Source organism: Rhinoraja longicauda, chromosome 28 (assembly GCF_053455715.1).
Source record: "Rhinoraja longicauda isolate Sanriku21f chromosome 28, sRhiLon1.1, whole genome shotgun sequence".
NCBI classification, from domain to species: domain Eukaryota; kingdom Metazoa; phylum Chordata; class Chondrichthyes; order Rajiformes; family Arhynchobatidae; genus Rhinoraja; species Rhinoraja longicauda.
Window position 1 is genome coordinate 16,511,540 of NC_135980.1, and position 21,262 is coordinate 16,532,801.

General features: G+C 44.0%; 1 protein-coding gene across 1 annotated transcript in view; it reads right to left on the minus strand.

Annotated features, from left to right (window-relative positions):
- LOC144607200 (uncharacterized) overlaps positions 1 to 21,262 on the minus strand; it is a 56,374-nt gene that overhangs the window by 13,097 nt on the left and 22,015 nt on the right. The window contains exons 11-14 of the mRNA XM_078423880.1: positions 16,540 to 16,632; positions 6,250 to 6,331; positions 2,033 to 2,112; positions 1,077 to 1,396 (exon numbers count right to left, since the gene is read on the minus strand). Coding sequence (XP_078280006.1) covers positions 1,077 to 1,396; positions 2,033 to 2,112; positions 6,250 to 6,331; positions 16,540 to 16,632 — 575 coding nt within the window. The remainder of the gene's footprint in view (positions 1 to 1,076; positions 1,397 to 2,032; positions 2,113 to 6,249; positions 6,332 to 16,539; positions 16,633 to 21,262) is intronic.

Below are 21,262 nucleotides of genomic sequence, written 5' to 3' on the forward strand. Positions count from 1 at the left end.
ACAAAATTGCCATGGGCTGCGAGTCCCCATGTACCTTTCCAGTGAAATAGTAGATTAAGGATTCATTGCTCAGAATGCTTAGGACTTAAAGAGTCATAGAGTGATACAATGTGGAAACAGGCCCTTCGGCCCAACTTGCCCACACCGGCCAACATGTCCCAGCTATATTAGTCTCACATACCTGTGTTAGTCCATATTCCTCCAAACCTGTCCTATCCATGTATCTGTCTAACTTTTTCTTAAATGTTGGGATACTCCCAACCTCACCGGCCTCCTCTGGCAGCTTGTTCCATATACCCACCACCCTTTGTGTGAAAAAGTTACCCCCGAATTTCCTATTAAATCTTTCCCCTTAAACCTATGTCTTCTGGTCCTCGATTCACCTTCTCCGGCCAAGAGATTCTGTGCATCTACCCGATCTATTCCTCTCATGATTTTATACGCCTCTATAAGATCACCCCTCATCCTCCTGCGCTCCAGGGAATAGAGTCCCAGCCTACTCAACCTCTCCCTACGGCTCAGATCCTCTAGTCCTGGCAACATCCTCGTAAAATTTGACGTTCCCAATTTCCGCTATATCATTCTCTGATGAGCAGAGGCAGAAGGGCACAGCTTTAAGTACATGAAAAGAAATTAGTGGTTTAGTGCTATGAATAAAACGCAGTGGAATGCTGCACTTTCACTGAGAATACAAAATCCTAACCAAAAAAACCTTTACCAAAAGCGTGGTAAATTTGTGTTCTGAAACATGAATAATGAATTCAAATAATAAATAAAGCTCAACTATACATTCACATTCTGCAATTTAAAAGTACTGCGAGATTCGCAGTGGACTACCCAAAAACTCTTAATGGAGCTGATCAAGCCTTTTGAAAAAAAAAATCAGATGCGTGAGAAGAATTGGAGCATTCGCTGGGTGCAGTCATTCTCTGATGAGCAGAGGCAGAAGAGCAGGCTACCTGTTGACCAGCATAGCTGGAAAGTCCCAGCAGGACTTTCTCTTCATCATGCCCAACTTCAGCAGTACAATTATGTTTTGCAAAGTTCAGGCTCTAACCTACTCAACTTTATTATACCTTGGGTTTTGTCCTTCAGAAGCACCACTGGTGTCTTCTTTTGATTCTTCCTCCTTTGGCCTTTCCTCCGTGACTGTGCTAGTAGGGTCAGATGCTGGAACTATAGCAGGTGGAGAGACTGGGACAAGAGCAGTCACAGCTGAGGTTGGAGCGGGATTAGGAGTAGAAGCTTGATTTGAAGGAGAAATTGAATCTGCAATTAAGGTTGGAAACGAAGCTGGAGTCGTTGAAGCTGGAGTTGCTGTTGTGGAGGCAGCTGCTGTGGTACTCACTGAAGCAGGTTGTGTTGTTTGTTGTGTTGATGCCGGAGCAGCTTTAGGCTGTTTTTTAAAAGAAAGTATTAATAATTAGGTCAGCTGTACTGAAGAATATGTAGACAATTAGCCAAGCACCTCTGCACATTCAATCAACTTAATCCTTGTATCAAATTAAACATGTTTTCAGCCATCCAAAACTCAAGAGTCACAGCAAGAAACAGACCATTCTGCCAACTTGTCCATGCTGACCAAGATGCCTATCTAATCTAGGCCTATTTGCCAGCATTTGCCACATATCTCTATAATCCAAGAGGATTTATTGCTTTGGGAATTGAATATTATCAGTTTTTTTAAATTATATGCTGTACCTGTATCCGAAACAAAAGTCAGCTGCCTTTCAATTGCTGTCCATTTACTATCTAACACATCACAGATTAAGTTGATACTCTTCATGAGGAACTCAAAATAAAAGATGTTAATTTACATCCTTGCAAATTGAATGGAATTTACATCACTGATTCTGTGATTTTGCCCTTTCCATGAACAATGCAACACACTGAACCTGAAGGCTGTACCCAATGATTGACCCAAACTGGGTTGCAGCTGTGATCATCCACATATACAAATTACTAACCATACTAATGCAGCTGATGACTAGGCACTTCACTAACCAGATGCTACCCGTATCAAATTGCTTACCTTTGTTACCATAACCACCACGAAGTTCTTCTCGTCTATTTTGTAATCTTTTAGTTGTGTGTCATCATTGAGGATTTTACCTGCAACAATCAGTCACCAGTGAGCTCAAATGTTAATTGACTCAATATACAACCAGGGCAGATTCACACATGCACAAGCACACCACAATGTATGATGCAGCTAAGTATAACTGAGAACAGCAGAGAGCTCAAAAGTAATGTAATGCACAGCAAAGAGTTCAAATCCCACCAGTTCAATTTAAAATGAATTATATAATTGTAACGTATCAGCAGGTAACATTAAAAAGACAAAACTGCTGGTTAGTCATAAACTTCAAAATGATTCATCGATGACCTCGTGTAACGGGATAAATTTGTTTTTGTGAAGCAATTCAGATACTTAGGAACCCAAGTAAATGTAGTTTGGCTACAATCAATATTGGGACTGAAAACAAAATGTAGAAATACTTAAAACATCACCAAAGGTCAAGAGGGATATTTCCTCTGAAGGCAAACTTTTATCTACTTTACATTGTTTTTATTTCATACTAGACGGGCGTGGACCCAATCTCTCCTGCAGGCCCGGCAACCCTCCGTCCAAACCTCTCCTGCAATCTTCCCCCAACTGATGACACTTACGCGCTCCATCCCCCCCTCAAAACAGGAGAGCTCTCGTCGTCGTCCGCCACTCCCGTCATTTGGGTAGGCCCTGCCCCCCTCTGAGCGGCAACCACTGGGACCGGGAACTACACCTCCCAGCGGGAGACGCGCACAAGATAGTGGAGCGGGAGGAGGAGAGTGGCTGCAGTGTGTGTGTGTGCGCCGCGCTGCATGCTGGGGGTTGTAGTCAGGGTATGGTCTGGGGACTACATCTCCCCGTGGGCTGAGCGGCAGCAGGAAGCATACACAAGAGGCGGAGCGGGAGGAACTGCACATTGAGTCCAAACCTCTCCTGATTGCCATTCCTGCCCCGCGGTTCCTCTCACCACCCCCCCCTTACCCACTCCATCCCACCTGAACCCCCCTTAAAACTCCCCCAGAGCTGGGGGGGGGGGGGGGGCACGAGGGAGCCACTGACCCCCCCCCCCCCCCACACACCAGGCAGCCGGCAGCAGGAGAGTTCTCCTCACCCCTCCCTCTGATTGGCCGCCACTCCCATTACTCAGGTGGGTCCCCACCCCCCTCCAAGCTCCCAACTGCACACGCGTGGACCTTCTCCCATTGTGACATGGAAAACGGAGGCAGGCGCGGACGCGTTGGGTTCCCATTGTGACGTTGAACACAGCTGACGGCCAGGGGAATGGAAAAGTTGGGTTTTTTTTACTTTAAAATGTGATTTTTTAAGTTTAAAAAGTGAAAACCCTTTAAAATATAACAAACATTTGAACCCCAGGACATTGGTGAGTACGGTGGGCCTAAAATTGTCACAATCGTGTACCGTTTTGGCTGTATTTCCAGAACAAATAACAAATATATCCACATACCCACAAGATGAGAGTTTTAGTAATATACTAGCAAAGCGGGCCCGTTGGGCCCGACCCCACACCCCCCATTCTCTCCTCCCCCAGCCCCACTCTTACTCTCCCCACACCAGGGAGGGAGGTGTGGAGGGATTGGGGGAGGGCGGGGGGGAGGGTGAGGAGAGATGGGGGGGGAGGTGTGGAGGGGGGAGGGAGGGGGGGGAGAGAGGGTGGGGAGAGGGGGGGAGGGAGGGGGGAGAGGGTGGGGGACCTCCCTTTCCCGTTGGGCCCGTCCCCACACCCCCCATTCTCTCCTCCCCCAGCCCCACTCTTACTCTCCCCACACCAGGGAGGGAGGTGTGGAGGAGGGAGGGGGGGAGGGAGGGCGAGGAGAGATGGGGGGGAGGTGTGGGGGGGGAGGTGTGGAGGGGGGAGGGAGAGAGGGGGGGGGGAAGGGGGGAGGTGAGGAGGGAGGGAGGGGGACCTCCCCTTTTCCCAGTACCCCTCTTTCCCCCACCACCAAGTCCCCTCCGCACGACCCCTGTTGTCCCACTCCCCATTCTCACTCTTAGCATGATTGTTACAAGGGCGAGCTCTTGTCACATGGGCATTTTGACGTCACACGCTGAAGGCAATGGAAAAAACGGCTGGAATCTTTTTTTTTTACTAAAACCTCCGTAACTTAAAAAATACACGACCGAATCAAATAAAAAAAATCATTTTCCAGCAGCGTTCAGCGTGGTGATTAAGGCGGTGCAAAAATCGTGGCGCTACGGTTCAGCGTTTTTACCGAAATCGGCCGAAATAACTGAGAGAAAAAAAGTTTTGACTTTTAAACCTCTGTAACTTAAAAAATATACGACCAAATTAAATAAAAATATCATTTTCGGCAAGCGTCCAGCGGTGTGATTAAGGCGGTGCAAAATTGTGGCGCTGCGGTTTACCGCTTTGCCGTAATCAGCCGAAATCAGTGATAGAAAGATAGGTACATGTAAATTTAAAACCTCTAAACACCCAATAGCAGCTGTGATAGAAAGATAGGTACATATATACAAGATCTGAGTTTTAATAGTATACTAGACAAAGTGGGCCCGTTGGGCCCATTCCCCACTCCCCCATTCTCTCGTCCCCCATCCCCACTCTTACTCGCCCCACACTCTCCCCTTTGGCCCGTCCTCTTAGGGTTTCCATTGTATCCGGGAGGGGGTGAGGGAGTGAAGGGGGGAGGGAGGGAGAGGGAGGTTTGGGGGAGGGAGGTGTGGAGTGATCGAGGGGGAGGGAGTGGTGGAGAGAGGGATGTGTTGAGGATGGAGGGTGGAGGGAGGGGGAGAGGGTGATGAGAGATGGGGTGGTAAGGAGGGAGGGATGGGGGGGGGGGGGGAGAGAGGGGGGAGGGAGGGATGGGGGAGAGGGGAGGGATATGGACCTCCCCTTTTCCCAGTACCCCTCTTTCCCCCACCACCAATTCCCCTCCGCACTACCCCTGTTGTCCCATTCCCCATTCTCAGCCCCCCCCCCCATTTTCTCTCCCCCAGACACACTCTTAGCATCAGTTAAAGGCCCGGGGGGGGGGTACGGGTGATCGGATCTGTGAAAAGTCCGGTGGGGGGGGGGGCTTCGGGAGATCTCATCATTCAAAGGCCCGGGGGGGGGGGGATAGCGGGGAGATGTTCTCCCGGGTGTGGGAGAGAGGAGAGAAGCAATGGGAGAGAGGAGAGGTGAGCCGGTGATCGCGGGCTGGCGCCGCTAACGGCGTCCATTGTTTTGGTGCGAGTGAGGAGATGCCGCGCATGCGTGTTGAGTACAGAGTGAGGAGATTCCGCGCATGCGTACTGAGCACTGCCGCACCGCAGCGCCCCCCTTCTGTCAAAACTTCGATAAATGAGGGGGGGCAGCACTTTTAAACCTCTGTAACTTAAAAAATATGCGTCCGAATTAAATAAAAATATCATTTTCCAGCAGCGAACCGCATGCTGATTAAGGCGGTACAAAAACCGTGGCGCTACGGTTCACCGTTTTGCCGGAATTGCCGTATTCAGCCGACATCAGTGGAATATATATATATACATACAAGATCTGAGTTTTAATAGTATATAGATAGTATATAGATAAAATATATATAGATTCCTTACAATAGAATGCAATATTCAGCCCATCATGTCTGAGAGCAATATCATTGCCCCACTTACTTTGTTCTAACTTTTTCTGTCATACATGTTTATTAAAAACAAACCCTGGCCCCCAATCACTTCTCCTACCACCATCTGTAGAAGGGGTAACTTTAATGTAATCCAAAAACCAGCGTATGTTCAGGAGGAAAGTGAGCAGAGACACCCACACAGTCAGTGAGAACAATCAAACTCCACACAGTCAGCACCGGAGGTCACATTTGAATTGGAGCTATGAGACAGTTGCACTACTAAAGAGGCACTGGATCTCTGTGCAACTCCCCTGCACTGTCCTTCCTTTTCCTGTTGTGAATCTATTTGCACTAGAACACATGGTGTCATTTTATCTTGGCAAGATTGTGCCAACTTGAAACTAAACGTGTTCTCAAAGCAACCACGGCATTCAGAGAAATTTCCAGACTGCAAAGATTCTCATGTCAAAATAGACATGTCAGCACAGAATGTACAAGCTCCTTGTATTTCGTACCTCAGCCCCACATCTACAGTTTTTCATCAATGTGAATACATTCTAAATTGCTAATGCCTGTGAACAGTCAACTTTTTCAGGAACTAGAGAAGGTGCATCTTACCTGCATATATTAGCTTTTGCCCAGTAGCTGGGAAAGCATCACTTCCCTTCTCTGCTTCAATTTTTTCTTTCAATGACTTTACCTGAAAAAAATATAGAAAAGGTAAGAGATTGCTATGGAAGTTTCTTTGCCATTCATTATTGTTACTTTCAGCAAACCAAAACTAAAGACTGGCCTCCTCCAGTGCCAGAGTAAAGCCATATTCAAACTGGAGGAATACCTCATATTATGCTTGGGTAGCTTACAACCTAACGGTATGGACATTGAATTCTCCAAGTTTAGGTAGCTATATAACGCTCCTCCTCTTTCCTCATATACTGCCCCCTTCTCCCCTGCACCCCAGCTGGACTTACAACTATTTCTCCCTGCCCCTTCCCCCTACATTCCTTCTTCTAGTTTCACAATTCACAACTTTTTATCATACCTATTTTCAGCTCTGGCCTTTGCCCAACCATCTACTTATCAAAATTTCCTCCTTACCCCTTATCAACCCATTACCTACCAGGCTTTGTCCTGCCCCTCCCCTCTTCCCACTTCTTTTCTCTCCCCTCCCTCCACAATCAATCTGCAGAAAGGTCCCAGCCTGAAACGTCACCTACCAGTGTTCTCTGGAGATGCTGCCTGACCCATTGAGTTGCTCCAGCACTTTATCTCTGTTGTAAACCAGCACCTGTGGTTCCTCGTTTGCACAAATCTATAGACTTGCCTTGTAAAGAGAGAATGAAATCCTGCCACAACAACCACAACACACACTTGTTTTGGTCTTTTACCAACTACCCAGAAGATTTGAAACTTTTCATAAATGGATATAAAACTGGCATCAACACAATCATAACTATTCAGATTAAACCACCCATTTGAGACAGAGCATTTCATCAGTCAACAATATTCTGCAAAATGCATCTCTTTTTGCCAATGCTACTGACAGTATAGCTTCATGCGCAGGATAAATTAACTGCATAATTTGACCTATGATTACTAGCATATCCAGCAGTTCTACTCTCCTCTGAACTTAATTGCCCGACCATCAACTGCAATTGAAGGTCATATGACAAACTGCAATAAAGAGGAAAAACTGAAGTGGCTCCTACAGAGGAACACATTTTTACCCCTTTCATTCTGCTCCAAAACAGAAACTTTATAATTGCACAAAATTATGTAAAATAGTTTTCAGCACTGGAGTGCACAGTTCCAGAAACAAAGTCCAATTTCTGCAAATGTAACTGCTGCATAGTCCTTGCAGAAACATAGAAAAATGTTTCTATGTTTCTATGAAAAGGAGGCAGCCATTCGAGCCAGCACCACCATTCAATATGATCATGACTGATGTAGCCAATGGGGTTAAATTCATTGTATGAGGAAGGTATGCGGTTGATGGCAAGACCCTTAATAGCATTAATGTGCAGAGGGATCTTGGGGTCCAGTTCCATAGCTCCTTGAAAGTGGCAACACAAGTAGGTTGAGTGATAAAGATGGATTGCCTTCATTGGTTGGAAATCGAGTAAGAGTCAAGCCATCATGATGTAGCTCCATAAGACTTTGGTTAGGTCGCATTTGGAACGTTGCATGGCATTTGGTCACCCTATTACAGAAAGGGAGGCTTTGGAGAGGGTGCAGAAGACATTTACTAGAATGCTGCCTGGATTAGGAGGTATTAGCTACAAAGGGCAGCTGAACAAACTTGGATGATTTTGTTTGAAACCTCAGGGGTTGAGGGGAGACCTGATAGAAGTATATAAAAATATGAGAAGCACAGATAGGGTAGACAGTCAGAATCTTTTCCCCCAGGGTGAAAATGTCAAAGACTATAGGGCATACCTTTAGTGTCATCGGGGCAAAATGTAAAACATGTGCCCAGCAAGATTTTGTTTTATATACACAGGGTGGTGGGTGCCTGGAACATGCTGCCAGAGCTGGTGATGGATGGATAGTGACATTTAAGAGGCTTTTCGATAGGCACATGGATATGCAGGAAATAGAGGTATATGGATCATGTGCATGCAGATGAAATTACATTACAGCACCGACACTGTGTGCAGAAGGGTCTCTTCCTGAGTTGTACAGTCCCACGTGCTATGCTGTGCTAAATTGAATAAACTCAAGACAGACATGGCAACTCAAAGATGGACAGAAAAAAAGCTGGAGTAACTCAGTGGGACAGGCAGCATCCCTGGAGAGAAGGAATGGGCAACGTTTTGGGTCGAGACCCGTCCTCAGGGTGGTTAAGGATAAGGAAAACGAGAGATATAGACGGTGATGTGGAGAGATAAAGAACAATGTTCTGAGTATACATAAGGACCAGCATGGGAGCATTAGAGACAATGGTGAAGCTTTCACAACCACATTCAGGCAAAAGTGCCCAAAAGATGAGCCAGCTCCACTTCTCCTGAGATTGTAATCATCACAGAAACCAGCCAGGCCAATTAATTTCACAAACACCAAGTAAAAGGCAGACCACAATGGCACAGCATAGAACATGACATCCCAGCTGCAGTATCCGAGATCCAAGTTCTAGAATGATCTGCCTCTCCGACTCGTTAAGTTACAACATATGAAAAATGTGGAACAGTATAGATCATGCATTTCAAGTGCAGATATTAGATGAGAACTAAGATTATCGTCCCGAGGTAATGATTGATTGTTTTCTCTACATACCCACTGGTCTTAAAAGGTTTTTCATGTTAGTGAGTACATAGAGATCAGGTTTTCAATATCTTCAGTAAACTTACAGAAAAAAAGTCAAAGTTAAAGTAACTGTTACGACATTTCCTTTACACTTCAAAACTTTTCACTTAATTTTCAAACAAAAGTTTGATTTGTACATGTCTGAATTTAAGAAGAAATATCAAACCATTACGAATTTATTATTTGACAGACCAAACACTTCCTACTGAAGTTACATGATGGACCACGATATCACTAAATGCAAATCCCAGGTTTTGTCAAATTAGTGCATTTAATTCAACCACTCCTTGATAACGTTAGATTTTGTACAGCCAGTTTTTGTACTTCTAGCTTGGATTCAATAAAATGGGTGACACAATTGGAGTTTCATGCCATCCAATGTAATTTGAATACCATCAGGCTACTTTTCTAATGGATGTACTTGCTCTTTGCTTTAAATGTCTTGATTCTGAGAAATCAAGTAAATGTTCACAGAATCTTTAACAAAACTCTGAACACAATAAATAGAAATACAAAATGATTTTGAACACAATTGGACAATAAGACAAATAATATACATGTAAAAACAAGCATAGAAATTTAAATAGTCTAAAAAGTTGATCATCTGAAGTGCTGATTTATTTTATTTGTAAGATATGTAGAGGTCATTGCACTATTTAACCACAAGGTTCGGATAGCAAATCTGTGTTCTAATGATGAAATGACAAATGCCGCACATCTACTCCCAGAAAAGCAATGGCACATCAAAAAACTAGACCAGAAAAGCACCAAGGAACACTCCACTTGGTGTGAACCTTTTTGTCTTCATCCTTCCTGCTGCAAAATTCCTGACATTTATAGATCACATCTCACAAATACTTCTACCCTGACCAGACAGCCGACCAAACAAAGAGGGCTGTCACATATCAAGTCTGGTGTACCAGGGAAAGCAGCTGCAGTCGCATCACTAGGACAGCAGCTGATCCTAGTTTGTTCTTCAATGCACAGCAATTCTTACTCAAGAAAACTGGAGTGAAAGCGTGCCGTCATCTATTGTATTCAACATGTACAAAAACATATCTCTGTGGGGAAGTTCCTCATTAATGCCAAGATGATCCCAGCCCTTAACTCTATTGCAAAACCACATCCCAAAGTAACATGTCTTTTCGTGTGTAGGATGGAACTGCAGATGCTGGTTTAAACCAAAGATAGACACAAAATGCTGGAGTAACAGCAGGACACGCAGCATCTCGGGAGAGAAGGAATGGGTGACGTTACGGGTCGAGACCCTTTTTCAGTCTGAAGGGTTTCGACCCAAAACCTCCTCCATTCCTTCTCTCCAGAGATGCTGCCTGTCCCGCTGAGTAACTACAGCATTTTGTGTCTATGTTTTTTTCATAGTGGACATTGGTTATTCAACAATAAGATTTTACCATTCAAAATGCAATACCTACAGCAGGTAAATTATTAATCAAATTAATGGGAAGTCAATACCCAGCATATATCTAACCAAGAAATGCTGCTCGCAATTTTCAAGAATATCAAACATGACTAAAACTTGGTTGAAACGAAAAAAGATGGTGTTTGATGATGGGAATAGAGAAAGAAAAATCTGGTAATGAAAATGAAGTCATAAACTAAGTTATAACATTCAAAGGTACAGGTAAAGGAAAGGACAAATTTAGAAACAGTATAGTCAATTTAGTTTTTCATGAAGAACAAGAGTTTGAAAACAATGGCATGTGTGTAAAACCTTTGGCAGTGGCCAAAGTGGTTTTAATCTATTACTTAAGATATTCTAATCTTTCTTTGACATTTCCACAGCTATACCACAATTTTACCATCTGTCACGTCTAACCCTTCCCCGACTTTCTACTTTCAGGAACCACTCTCCCCATGACTCCCTGATTCCTCCTCACCCATCTCTCCGCCACCCCATGCAATCATAGGGAATGGAATGCTTGTCCCTATACCTTCACCCTGACTGCATTTCAGGGGCCGAAACACCCCTTCTAAATGATGAGGAGATTCACATGCATCTCCATTCATCTCAGCCATTGTTTTAGGAGCTCTCGTTGTGGCCTCAACATTGGCGAGACCAAGCACAGACTCGGCAACTGTTTTGCCAAGCACCTGTCCTCTTTCTGCCATGGTCACTTGGAGCTCCCGGTTGTTAGCAATTTCAATTCTCATTGCATTCCCACCTATCTGCTCACTGCCTCCTCCACTCATCCAGTGCCAGATTGAGGCCAAATGCAAATCAGAAACAACACCTCATTATTCCACCTCAGTATAACTTGACTGCATGAGCATTACATCCTCTAAATACAGGTAACCTGCTCAGTCTCAGGCCCTCGATCCAATTAGATCCACCCACTCACATCACCCCTCCCCTTTCACCCAGCTTCTTCCCTGGGCACTGCACATTCATCTACAGCGCCTCCACCAATCACATCCCAGCCTCATAATTTCCACCCCTCTCTCTTACCTGACTCCATCCACCAACCCACCCCTCCTTATCTGGATAGGACATTGCGTGCCAGCTTTTGACCCGCCCCCTCTCCTCTACACCTTCTCTCCACTCTTTCAATCCAGAGGAGCTATCTCAACCTAGAACGTCTACCGTGCACCTGTGTTAATCATCAGTGAGGAGGAAGTGTTGGTACTGATCCACGCTAGACAAAAAGCTGGAGTAACTCAGCAGGTCAGGCAGCATCTCTGGTGAAAAATAGGTGACGTTTCTGGTTGAGGCCCTTCTTCAGTCACTCTATTCCCCATCCCCCACGTGGAAGATCTTAAAGCCTTCCATTTCATTCTCGACCGCAGAACCTCTACTAACACTCTCCCCCGCCTAGCGGAGCTGGTCCTCACCCATAACCATTCTTCGACTCCTCCCACTTCCTCCAAATCAAAGGCGTAGCTATGGACACTCGCATGGGCCCCAGCTATGCCTGTCTCTTTGCTGGGTATGTTGAACAATCCCTGTTCCAGGCGTACATTGGCCCTAACCCCGAACTCTATCTCTGCGTTAAAAGCAGGCCCTCTGCTGTTGACTGTAGATGACTGTTGACATGGAATATAGTGTAGCAAAGTGTGGAATCGTGCATTTGGTAGTAGGAATAAAGGCGTAGATTATTTACTAAATGTGGAGAGAATCCAGAAATCAGAGTAGCAAAGGGACTTGAGAGTGCTGGTGCAGGATTCCCAAAAGGTTAATCTGCAAGTCGAATCAGTAGTAAAGAAAGCAAACGCAATGTTAGTATTTATTTCGAGAGGGCTTATGTACAAAAACAGGGATGTAATGCTGAGGCTCTATAAGGCGCTGGTCAAGTCACATTTGGAATATTGTGAACAATTTTGGGCACCCTAGCAGAGGAAGGATGTGCTGGCTTTGGAGAGGGTGCAGAGGAGGTTTCCAAGAATGATCCCAGGAATGAGTAGGTTAACATATGACGTTGGAGTTTAATGAGGGGGGACCTCAATGAAACGTATAGAATAGTGAAAAGCTTGGATAGAATGGATATGGAGAGGATGTTTCCACTAGTGGGAGAGTCTAGGACTAGCAGTCATGGCTTCAGAATTAAAGGACGTTCTTTTAGGAAGATGAGGAGGAATTTCTTTGATCAGAGGGTGGTGAGTCTGTGGAATTCTTTGCCACAGAAGGCTGTGGAGGTAATGTCAGTGGATATATTTAAGGCAGAGATAGATTCTTGATTAGTACGGGTGTCAGGTGATGGGGAGAAGGCAGGAGAATGGGGGTCAGAGGGAGAGATAGGTCAGCCATGATTGAATGATGCGAGTAGACTTGATGGACCGAATGGCCTAATTCTACTCCTATCACGTATGATCGGCAAATTGAAGCAGATCAGGGTCATTTCGGGGACAGTTGATTCACATCATAACCAATCTCTTGAAGCAATCCCTTACAGTGGATGCAAGTACTACTGGATGGTAGTCATTGATGGAGGTCATCTGGCTTTTCTTGGGCACCAATACAAGTACAATCAATGCCCGCTTGAATCAGGTGAGATCCTCAAATCACAGAAATGAGAAATTGAAGATTTCCATGAATCTGGTTGATCCGGCACATCTCTCGCACTCGGTCAGGAATGCCATTTGTGCCAGATACTTTGCATGGATGCATCCTCGTGAAAGGACTTGTAGAATTAGTGACATACTTTTGCTATCATATTTATACAACTAACTCAAAAATCTGTTTCAATTTCACAGCGAAATCTATTTCAATTTCACAGTGATATACTATAGATCTGAAGTTGAATATCTGGACTTTATCAAAAAGAGAAACAAATTGGCTACACCAGTGAACCACCTCTGCAGCAAGCAACATAAAACCCTTATGGGATGTGTATATATTAAAAACAAGAACATAGGAGGCCAACAGGAAGCCTTTCGCATCTGTTAAAATCACACAAAGTAATATCTTCCTCTGGGGTCATTGAAATAGTATGCACTTGAAGCTAATCTGACTGCACAGTTGAAATTATGTTTAAATCTCAATGCTTTGGACAGTGAAGACTTATAGTTGTTAAACTCTAAGACGAGAACTCACTAACCACCCACAAATTATAATCTAATTAATTTGCTTTATGCTCGCATGTAGTCAGATTCTTATTGGAGAAGAATTATTCAATTGCCCACTCTCAAAATTCACAATGAATTACATGCGCATCCGCTAGTAAGCACTGATGAGAAATAGCATTAACCCAGACATTTGAGCTTTCATAACCATTCCATAAGATAATGGCTAAAATTTTCCTTCAAAATGTCATTTCCGTGTCTTATTCTCAACTCCCATAATATCAAAAAATCTATTGTATCACATCTTAAATAGACTCAAAGTAGCCTCCACGGCTGTTTAATAGAGAATTCCTAAGATTCATCACCCTCTCAGATGTTTCTTTACATCTCAGTGCTGAACTGCCTACCCTGAATATTGTGATTGTGACCCTTCTCCAGATAGCCAGGCAGGGGAAACAGCCCCTGAGCCAACTTTGTTAAGACCCATTAAAGTTTAGCATATTTCAGTGAAATAATTTATCATTCTTGTAAACCCAAGGGAGTAAGACCAGGCTGCTTTATCACTCCCAACCCCCCTCTGAAATTCCAGGAACAAATTTGGTTACATTTTCTCACTCCATCACATATATCCTTCCTTAGGTGAGGAACCAGACAGGCATACAATATTCTGGGTGTGATCTCACCAGGGACCCATAAAATTACTGCAAGACATCTTTACCTCGTTCAAAGTCCCCTTGCAATACAGACCAATATAAAATTTGCCTTCCTAATTGCTTGCTGTATCTGCATTTCAATGATACAACACCTAGAAACCTCTAAACACCACTTTTCAATCTGCCACCATTTAAAATTTACTCCGAGTGATCCACAAAGGGAGGTATTTATATGAAATACTCACCCCCTCTACCTGCTAACCTTACAATTTATAAAGTTTAGAATGACACTCAAAATAGAAAGAATTCACACAAATGATTTGGGTAACTAGACCAAAAACAATTCTCCAAGTTCAAGGGAAAACAGAAATAGTGTCTGAACAATATTATCAACTTGAGAAACTTATGATTCTGCATTTGGTAGAATTCTAGCCATCAACTATTCACGTACCTGCTAATTCAAGTGCCAATTGCCCATGATATCTAAATAAAAGGCAGGATCAATAGGCAAAGAACACAAGTACAATAAGGTAACATTCAAGTTTGTTTTTGTTAACAGTAATTTGTAATTACAGTAAACAGTAATTTCACAGAGTGAAAGAACTAACTCTCGCTGATATACGAACCTTTACCGTATTAAAATGGTCATTCTCCATCACATGAGCAACTATGGTGAAAGGCTGTGCCTATATCCTTTGCCCGAAGCATACTTTCCAGCAGGGGTCACTGGAGAGTAATAGAGAAATGCTGCCTCAGATCTTCCCTTCCTATTTCTGATATCAATTGCAGGACTCCGAATTCTACACAAGTTGAGATAAGATACACCACAACCCGGGAATTGAACCATAAAGTACTCACTGCTCAAAATGCTTAATACATCCCATGATCCAAATTATCTTTTTTGAAAACCACTTCAAAAAAGCTGCTTCCCAGGGAATGCAAATCAATAAAAGCCATTTACACACAATGTATGGTTCAAGTCCTGCTCTTCCCTCCTTTAAAACCCACCTTCCTGACCAAGCCATAGGTAATCTGTCCTTACATTTCATCTGGCTCAATAACAAAATTTGCTGATTACATTCCTGTAAAGCATTCTCACACGGAGAGCAGTGAATAAATGCAAGTTGTTATAAGAACCAAGTTGAATGTATTAATAGGCCATTAGCAGAAACAAAGATATGTTGCTTCAAAATTTGGTTTGACTTCAAAAAAAAATTTAAAACGAGTTTTGAATTCACCTTTTCCCCAAACTCATTCCTTCGGACTTTATTATTTTCTCTTTCCTGATTAATATGGTTTCATATTTTTCATGGTTTCATACATGCCTCGAATAACTTCAACAATACACATTTTGAAACACAACTTCCTTACAATACTTGTTCTGAACAAAATGTTTATTCTGGGATCAGAAAACCAACATTCCATCCCCACACAACCCTAATATTTTAAAAACTGTAACATTGCATTAAAAAAACGCATGCTTTCAATACCGCCATAGATTTTAAGATAAAGAATGTGTTTTCAGTGGTAATATACAAAAGCTAAAGCTCATTTCAGTTTGAAAGCAATCTTTCAAACTGAAAGATTAACTGTTTTCTTTCCACTGATGCTGCCTGACCCAGAGTATTTCCTACACCCCGTTTTTATATTTGCACTTCAGAAGACTAGGTTGAAGGTAGCAACAACTGTTTTTAGTAAGAATTCCACATGTTAGTTGTCAATTTAGTTATGTTGGCTTCAGATTCTGCTGGCCTCGCATACTTAACACCAAACCTGTGTATTGCATTGCTGTGTCATGGTTGTTTTGGATCTGTTGCCAGTGCACGTTTAACGTTACTCTTTCTAATTTGATGCATCATACCCATCCCCCTATCCGTCACCTTCCGTGTTGAGCGCGAAAGTGTCTCCCCTCTCGACTCATGTTAAAGACTACTCGTATATCCATCACCACTCAGCAGATATACTGTCCCTGCAGCAAGGAAACAGACATTTTGTTGGCCGCATGGGCACGGGTATGTTGCCCGTTCTCAGAAAGCATCGCGGGGTGGGGAAGGGAGAGTCGCATGGACCTATTAACGCTTGTGGCAAGGGGGTGAAACAGTCTGCTTGACTTTCGGAGGCCTGGTGCCCCCAGAATCACCGAGGTTTCCTATGGATACACGCGCCCCGAACCCCTAGTGAACGAAAGGTCCAATTTCAGCCAGACGCTCCCATGGGCTGTAAGCCAGTCCAACGCTTGCAGGCTTCTCCTCACTCCATCAATAGGCTGGACATTTTTGGTCCAGGCCGAGGCCTATACCGCCGCGCCGCTCTCCTATCTGCTACCGCGGCCTGGTCCGAATGCGCCGCGTCTCTTCTTGCACCCGCCCTCTATTCCGACTTCACGCGTCTTGAGGCCGAGAGGCAGGGCCTAGTGCACACCGCATGGACTCACCGTCTGCTCAGAGTCGATGTCTATGCGAAAGGTTTGCTGCTGGAGGGTCTTCAGCGTGATCTGCATCGTCTCCCTCTCCCGCTCTCGGTCCGTCTAACCCCTTGCAGCCGCTCAGTCACTCAGTGTCAACGTGCGCGCTCTCGATACCACCACGCGTCCTCGCGCCCAAAATGCTGCGTCATCACGCTAGAGCCGAGCGAGGGGGGTAACTGTCCTCACGCCGCGGTGTGCGCGCCTCCGCGCCACGAGAGCCGCACGTCGTTGGCGGGGAGCGAGCACGCACAGCGTCCAACGCGCTCCCAGCGCAGTCACCTGTGACTCGCCGCTCCGCGGTCCGGACCAGCACGTGATCGACACACCGCCGCCATCTTGGAGACGGAGACCGTTTGTGCTTGGATAAGTATGTCGTCTCTCAGTCTCTTCCTGGCGCGGGAGCGTAACGAGGTGTTTGTAAACCCTCCCTTGGCGTGTTGAAGAATTAAGCAAAAGTCTCCCATTCCACCGCCAAAACGAGAAACTTTAACTTTTGGACAGACAGCGGGCACTCGGCCATTTTCTAGTTGTATTTTCGCGGCCGCCTGCCGGCAGACACCGGCATGACGTCACAGTGGCTGACGTCGCCGACGCGGGGAGGGGGGGTTCCAGCGTGATGTCAGCAGCAGCGGGTGGTGCGAGGGAGCTCTTTGGATCAGCTGTGATCCAACCTTACCTCCTTTCCTGCACCCAGCCATTCTAATAGGAACTATTCGTGTCAATGACTACTTGAAGTAAATGTCACCAAAATAACAGTTTTGCTATCCCTAAATTCTGCAATTATATCGTAAATAGATTTCAATGTTTGAAATTCCATGCCCCATTATAAAATTGCTCGGCCAAGCATATTGGGAGAAATTTTATTATTTGTTCAGCTCCAGAGACTCAGGTTCAATCCTGACCTCAGATTCTCCCTGTGACCTAATAGGGGGTTTGCATGGTAGGTCATAAGGTCCAAGGGCATGACGCACGGAGTCGCTCAAGCCTTCTGGAGTACAAGGTAGCTTCTGGCATACACTCATAACACACGCAACATGTAAGTCCTGCTGAGTTACTCCAGCATTTTGTCTACCTTCAATTTAAACCAGCATCTGCATTTCTTTCCTACACATTTTGTTCGTTCCATTGCAAAATCTCCTCAAGATATGTCTACTTTGAAGAAGTTCTCTCTCCGACAAGAGTTCAGCCACATCCTCTATCACTGCTCCCCTCTGTGATTCCGTGATATTATTTTGTCAGGCCAAACCCTTGGCCATCCTTTTCTCATTATCTTCATCTAGCCTGGCTACATTCCCTGTTTCCATTGTCTTCCAATTCCAGCATTTAAATGGGCTGATTTAAATCCCTCCACCACTGGTATCCATTACCTTAAAGGCTTTGCAGGAATATCTTTTGAAATGTAACTAGGTCTCCTGTGTACCAAAGCAAGAAAAGGGAACTGTAAAGTATGTAAGCAAAGTGCTGGAGTAACTCAGCAGGTCAGGCAGCAACCTGGGAGAACATGATGTTTTGAGCCGGGTTCCTTCTTCAGATCAGTCTGAAGAAGGGTTCCAACCCGAAACATCACCTATCCACGTTCTTTAGGGATACTACCTGACCTGCTGAAAATTATTCTGGCATACATGTCTTTCTCAGGTATAAACCAGCATCTGCAGTTCCTTGTTACAAGCCTCAAGGAACAGTGATTTGAGTTCTGCAGCTGGTATCTGTCTTATCGTCTAACATCAAAAGAGCATCTTAAACTTAAATATCATCTTCACCATAGAAAGAGGTCACAAAGAGCGCTACGACAAATGGCACAAAATAACACAAGGACAAATTAGTCCACCCAATCAATGAGTAAGGGTAGGGAGAATGTAGGAAAGAAGTTGCTGGGGGTTATGAAGAAAATACCAGAGCTCAGAGCCAGAGCTCATAACCAGAGCAGAGAGAACCATATTCCATGTCATTTCCAGAAAGGTGGAAACAAAATAGAAAAATTGAATTACAAAAAGGTCTACTTCACAAGGAGAGAAATATTGAGGAGTATATCCTGTTGATTTTCAGCTATGAGATGAATTATTTACTTTGATACGAAGAATTAAAACAAAAACAGATTTATTTAGAAAAATGTTAATATTCTGCTAAATATCACTGTGAAGTTACAAGAGTGCTGATGTATAAAACATAGGAAATTAAAATGCTGTATGTCAAACGGTGTTGTGGCCTTCATTTGCAAAACGAAAAGAAAAACAGAATTTGAAACAAAAAATAAAGAATAGTGAGAACATCGCAGTCAAGTAGCATTTCATAGAATCATAGCACCAAACAGGCCCTTTGGCCCATCATGTCCTGCCATTCATCAACAACCTAGCTATATTAATCTCATCTACAGTACTTCATTTATAGTCTTTTATGCCTTGGCAATTCAAATGTTCATCCAGCCCTGTCTAATGTCTCTGACAATGACCAACATGGGGGTCAGGCCCTGCAGGAAAGTCTCTCCCATTTTCATTAGTTCTAGCTTCCTCTAATTGCAGAAACTTGTCTTCTACAAGAATGAGGAAGTGCTGTGAATTATACTGGGGTGGTGAGATTGACATGGTTCAACAGGCAGTGTATGCATGTTGTATGTAGCATGAGGTTTGCAGCTGTACTACGTTTATTGGGATGCAGTTAAGCAGCCTGATGTGATTAAGCACTGTAATTATGTGGTGCCATTCATAAAGATTTTTGGTTGGGACTGAGGTGTTGCAAGTTTAGTGGCGATTTTGGATTCAGAGTCTCTGGCAGAATTCTGGCAAAAAACTGCGACAATTCAACGGCTGCTGGGACCGAAGACGATCCCACTGTACTGGCAGCCACAATAAATGCTTGCCTCCAGTACACCACGTACTCCATAAGGTGTTGCATGGCAACAGCATGGGTCAGGGGTCGTGACCTCGCCTGCCGTGCAATCCCCCTATAGGTTTTGCCCTGTATTTCTGCCCAAATCATAGAATCATGCTTATGTGTCACTTGGCAGCTGTAAATTTCTTATTTTTGGAGGCAACTACTAAAATAACCTAAGAGGAGTCGATTGACATATGGTGTGGGGTTACAAGCATTAAAGAAAAGATAATGTGACTATTAAGATACTCCGCTGAGAACCACATTGACCAGGAAGTTCCTTCTGTATCTTAAGCCCATCAGCACCCTACCATTTTTACTTAAAGTAAAATGGCATTCAGTTTGCTGATTGGTGTTTTATTCATATTTCTGTTAAAATGCACACCAGACAACTTATTTTTCTAATTGGAAAACCTGAAGAATGGACCAGACTCAAAACATCACCTATCCATTTTCTCCAGGAATGCTGCCTGACCCGATGTGTTACTCCAACATTTTGTATCCATCTTGGGTATAGATCAACATCTGCAGTTCCTTGTTGTTCCATTCTCTTTCGAATTATTTTGTTGGCTGGTATAATTGGTAGTATGTTGCCTCACCATGGTCCATAAATGTCATTACACCTCTTCTCATTTAAACAATCATTGACCTAATCCAACTTTGAAAACTAGTGTCCTATTTCCAATCTTGAGTTTTTCCTCCTGAACATGTTGCCGTCTGAATCTGTACCATTTTCCACTGTTCTCCATGTCTGAGTTCAAATTAGATCTCCACATCTGCCACAATACAGAAACGGCTCAGCTAAGCCAAAAAGTGTAATTCTGTACCCCCTTCTTGACCTTTTGCAACCATTGACATCACAAATCCTCAAATAATTTTCCAGCAACTTAGAACTGGGAGGGGTGTTGCCTGGACAATCACTTTCTATCCAGTTGTGGTCAGAGAATCATGTCCCAAAGACGTGCCCCCATATGTTTCTGATGTGCACATTGTTTTTGATATTATTGAGGTACAATGTATGCTAATAACACCAGGGTGAGCAAAAATATTCATCAGGAAGTCCAAAAACATTATATTTGATCACTCTCATTAACTGCTCTTCTAGAAAATATAACTATCAGCTGTCTGGCTGAACTAGGCTGCAAAACACAAACCGTGAATGCAGGTCAAGCAGCATCTGTGGAGGATGCAGGGTTCTCAACCTGAAACAATGATAATTCCCTTCCCCTCACTGCTTTACCTTAGAATACTTTAGAATTGACTGTTCTAATGTATTCCTGGCCAAACTTCTTGTTCCAACATTCATTACCTTGAAGTCTCTGCTCTAATTCACATGGAGACCCATTCACCCTTAACCCACATTAGCTTCTAGTTAAGAAACACCCTTAATTTTAAAATTATCATCCGTGTTTTAATTTCCCTTCACTAATATAAACCATATAATAACCATATAACAATTACAGCACGGAAACAGGCCCGTTCGGCCCTACCAGTCCACGCCGACCACTTTCTCTGACCTAGTCTCATCTACCTGCTCTCAGACCATAACCCTCCAATCCCATCCATATACCTATCCAATTTACTCTTAAATAATAAAATCGAGCCTGCCTCCACCACTTCCACCGGAAGCTCATTCCACACAGCCACCACCCTCTGAGTAAAGAAGTTACCCCTCATGTTACCTAAACTTTTGTCCCTTAATTCTGAAGTTATGTCCCCTTGTTGGAATCTTCCCCACTCTCAAAGGGAAAAGCCTACCCACGTCAACTCTGTCCATCCCTCTTAAAATTTTTAAAACCTCTATCAAGTCCCCCAATGGCCT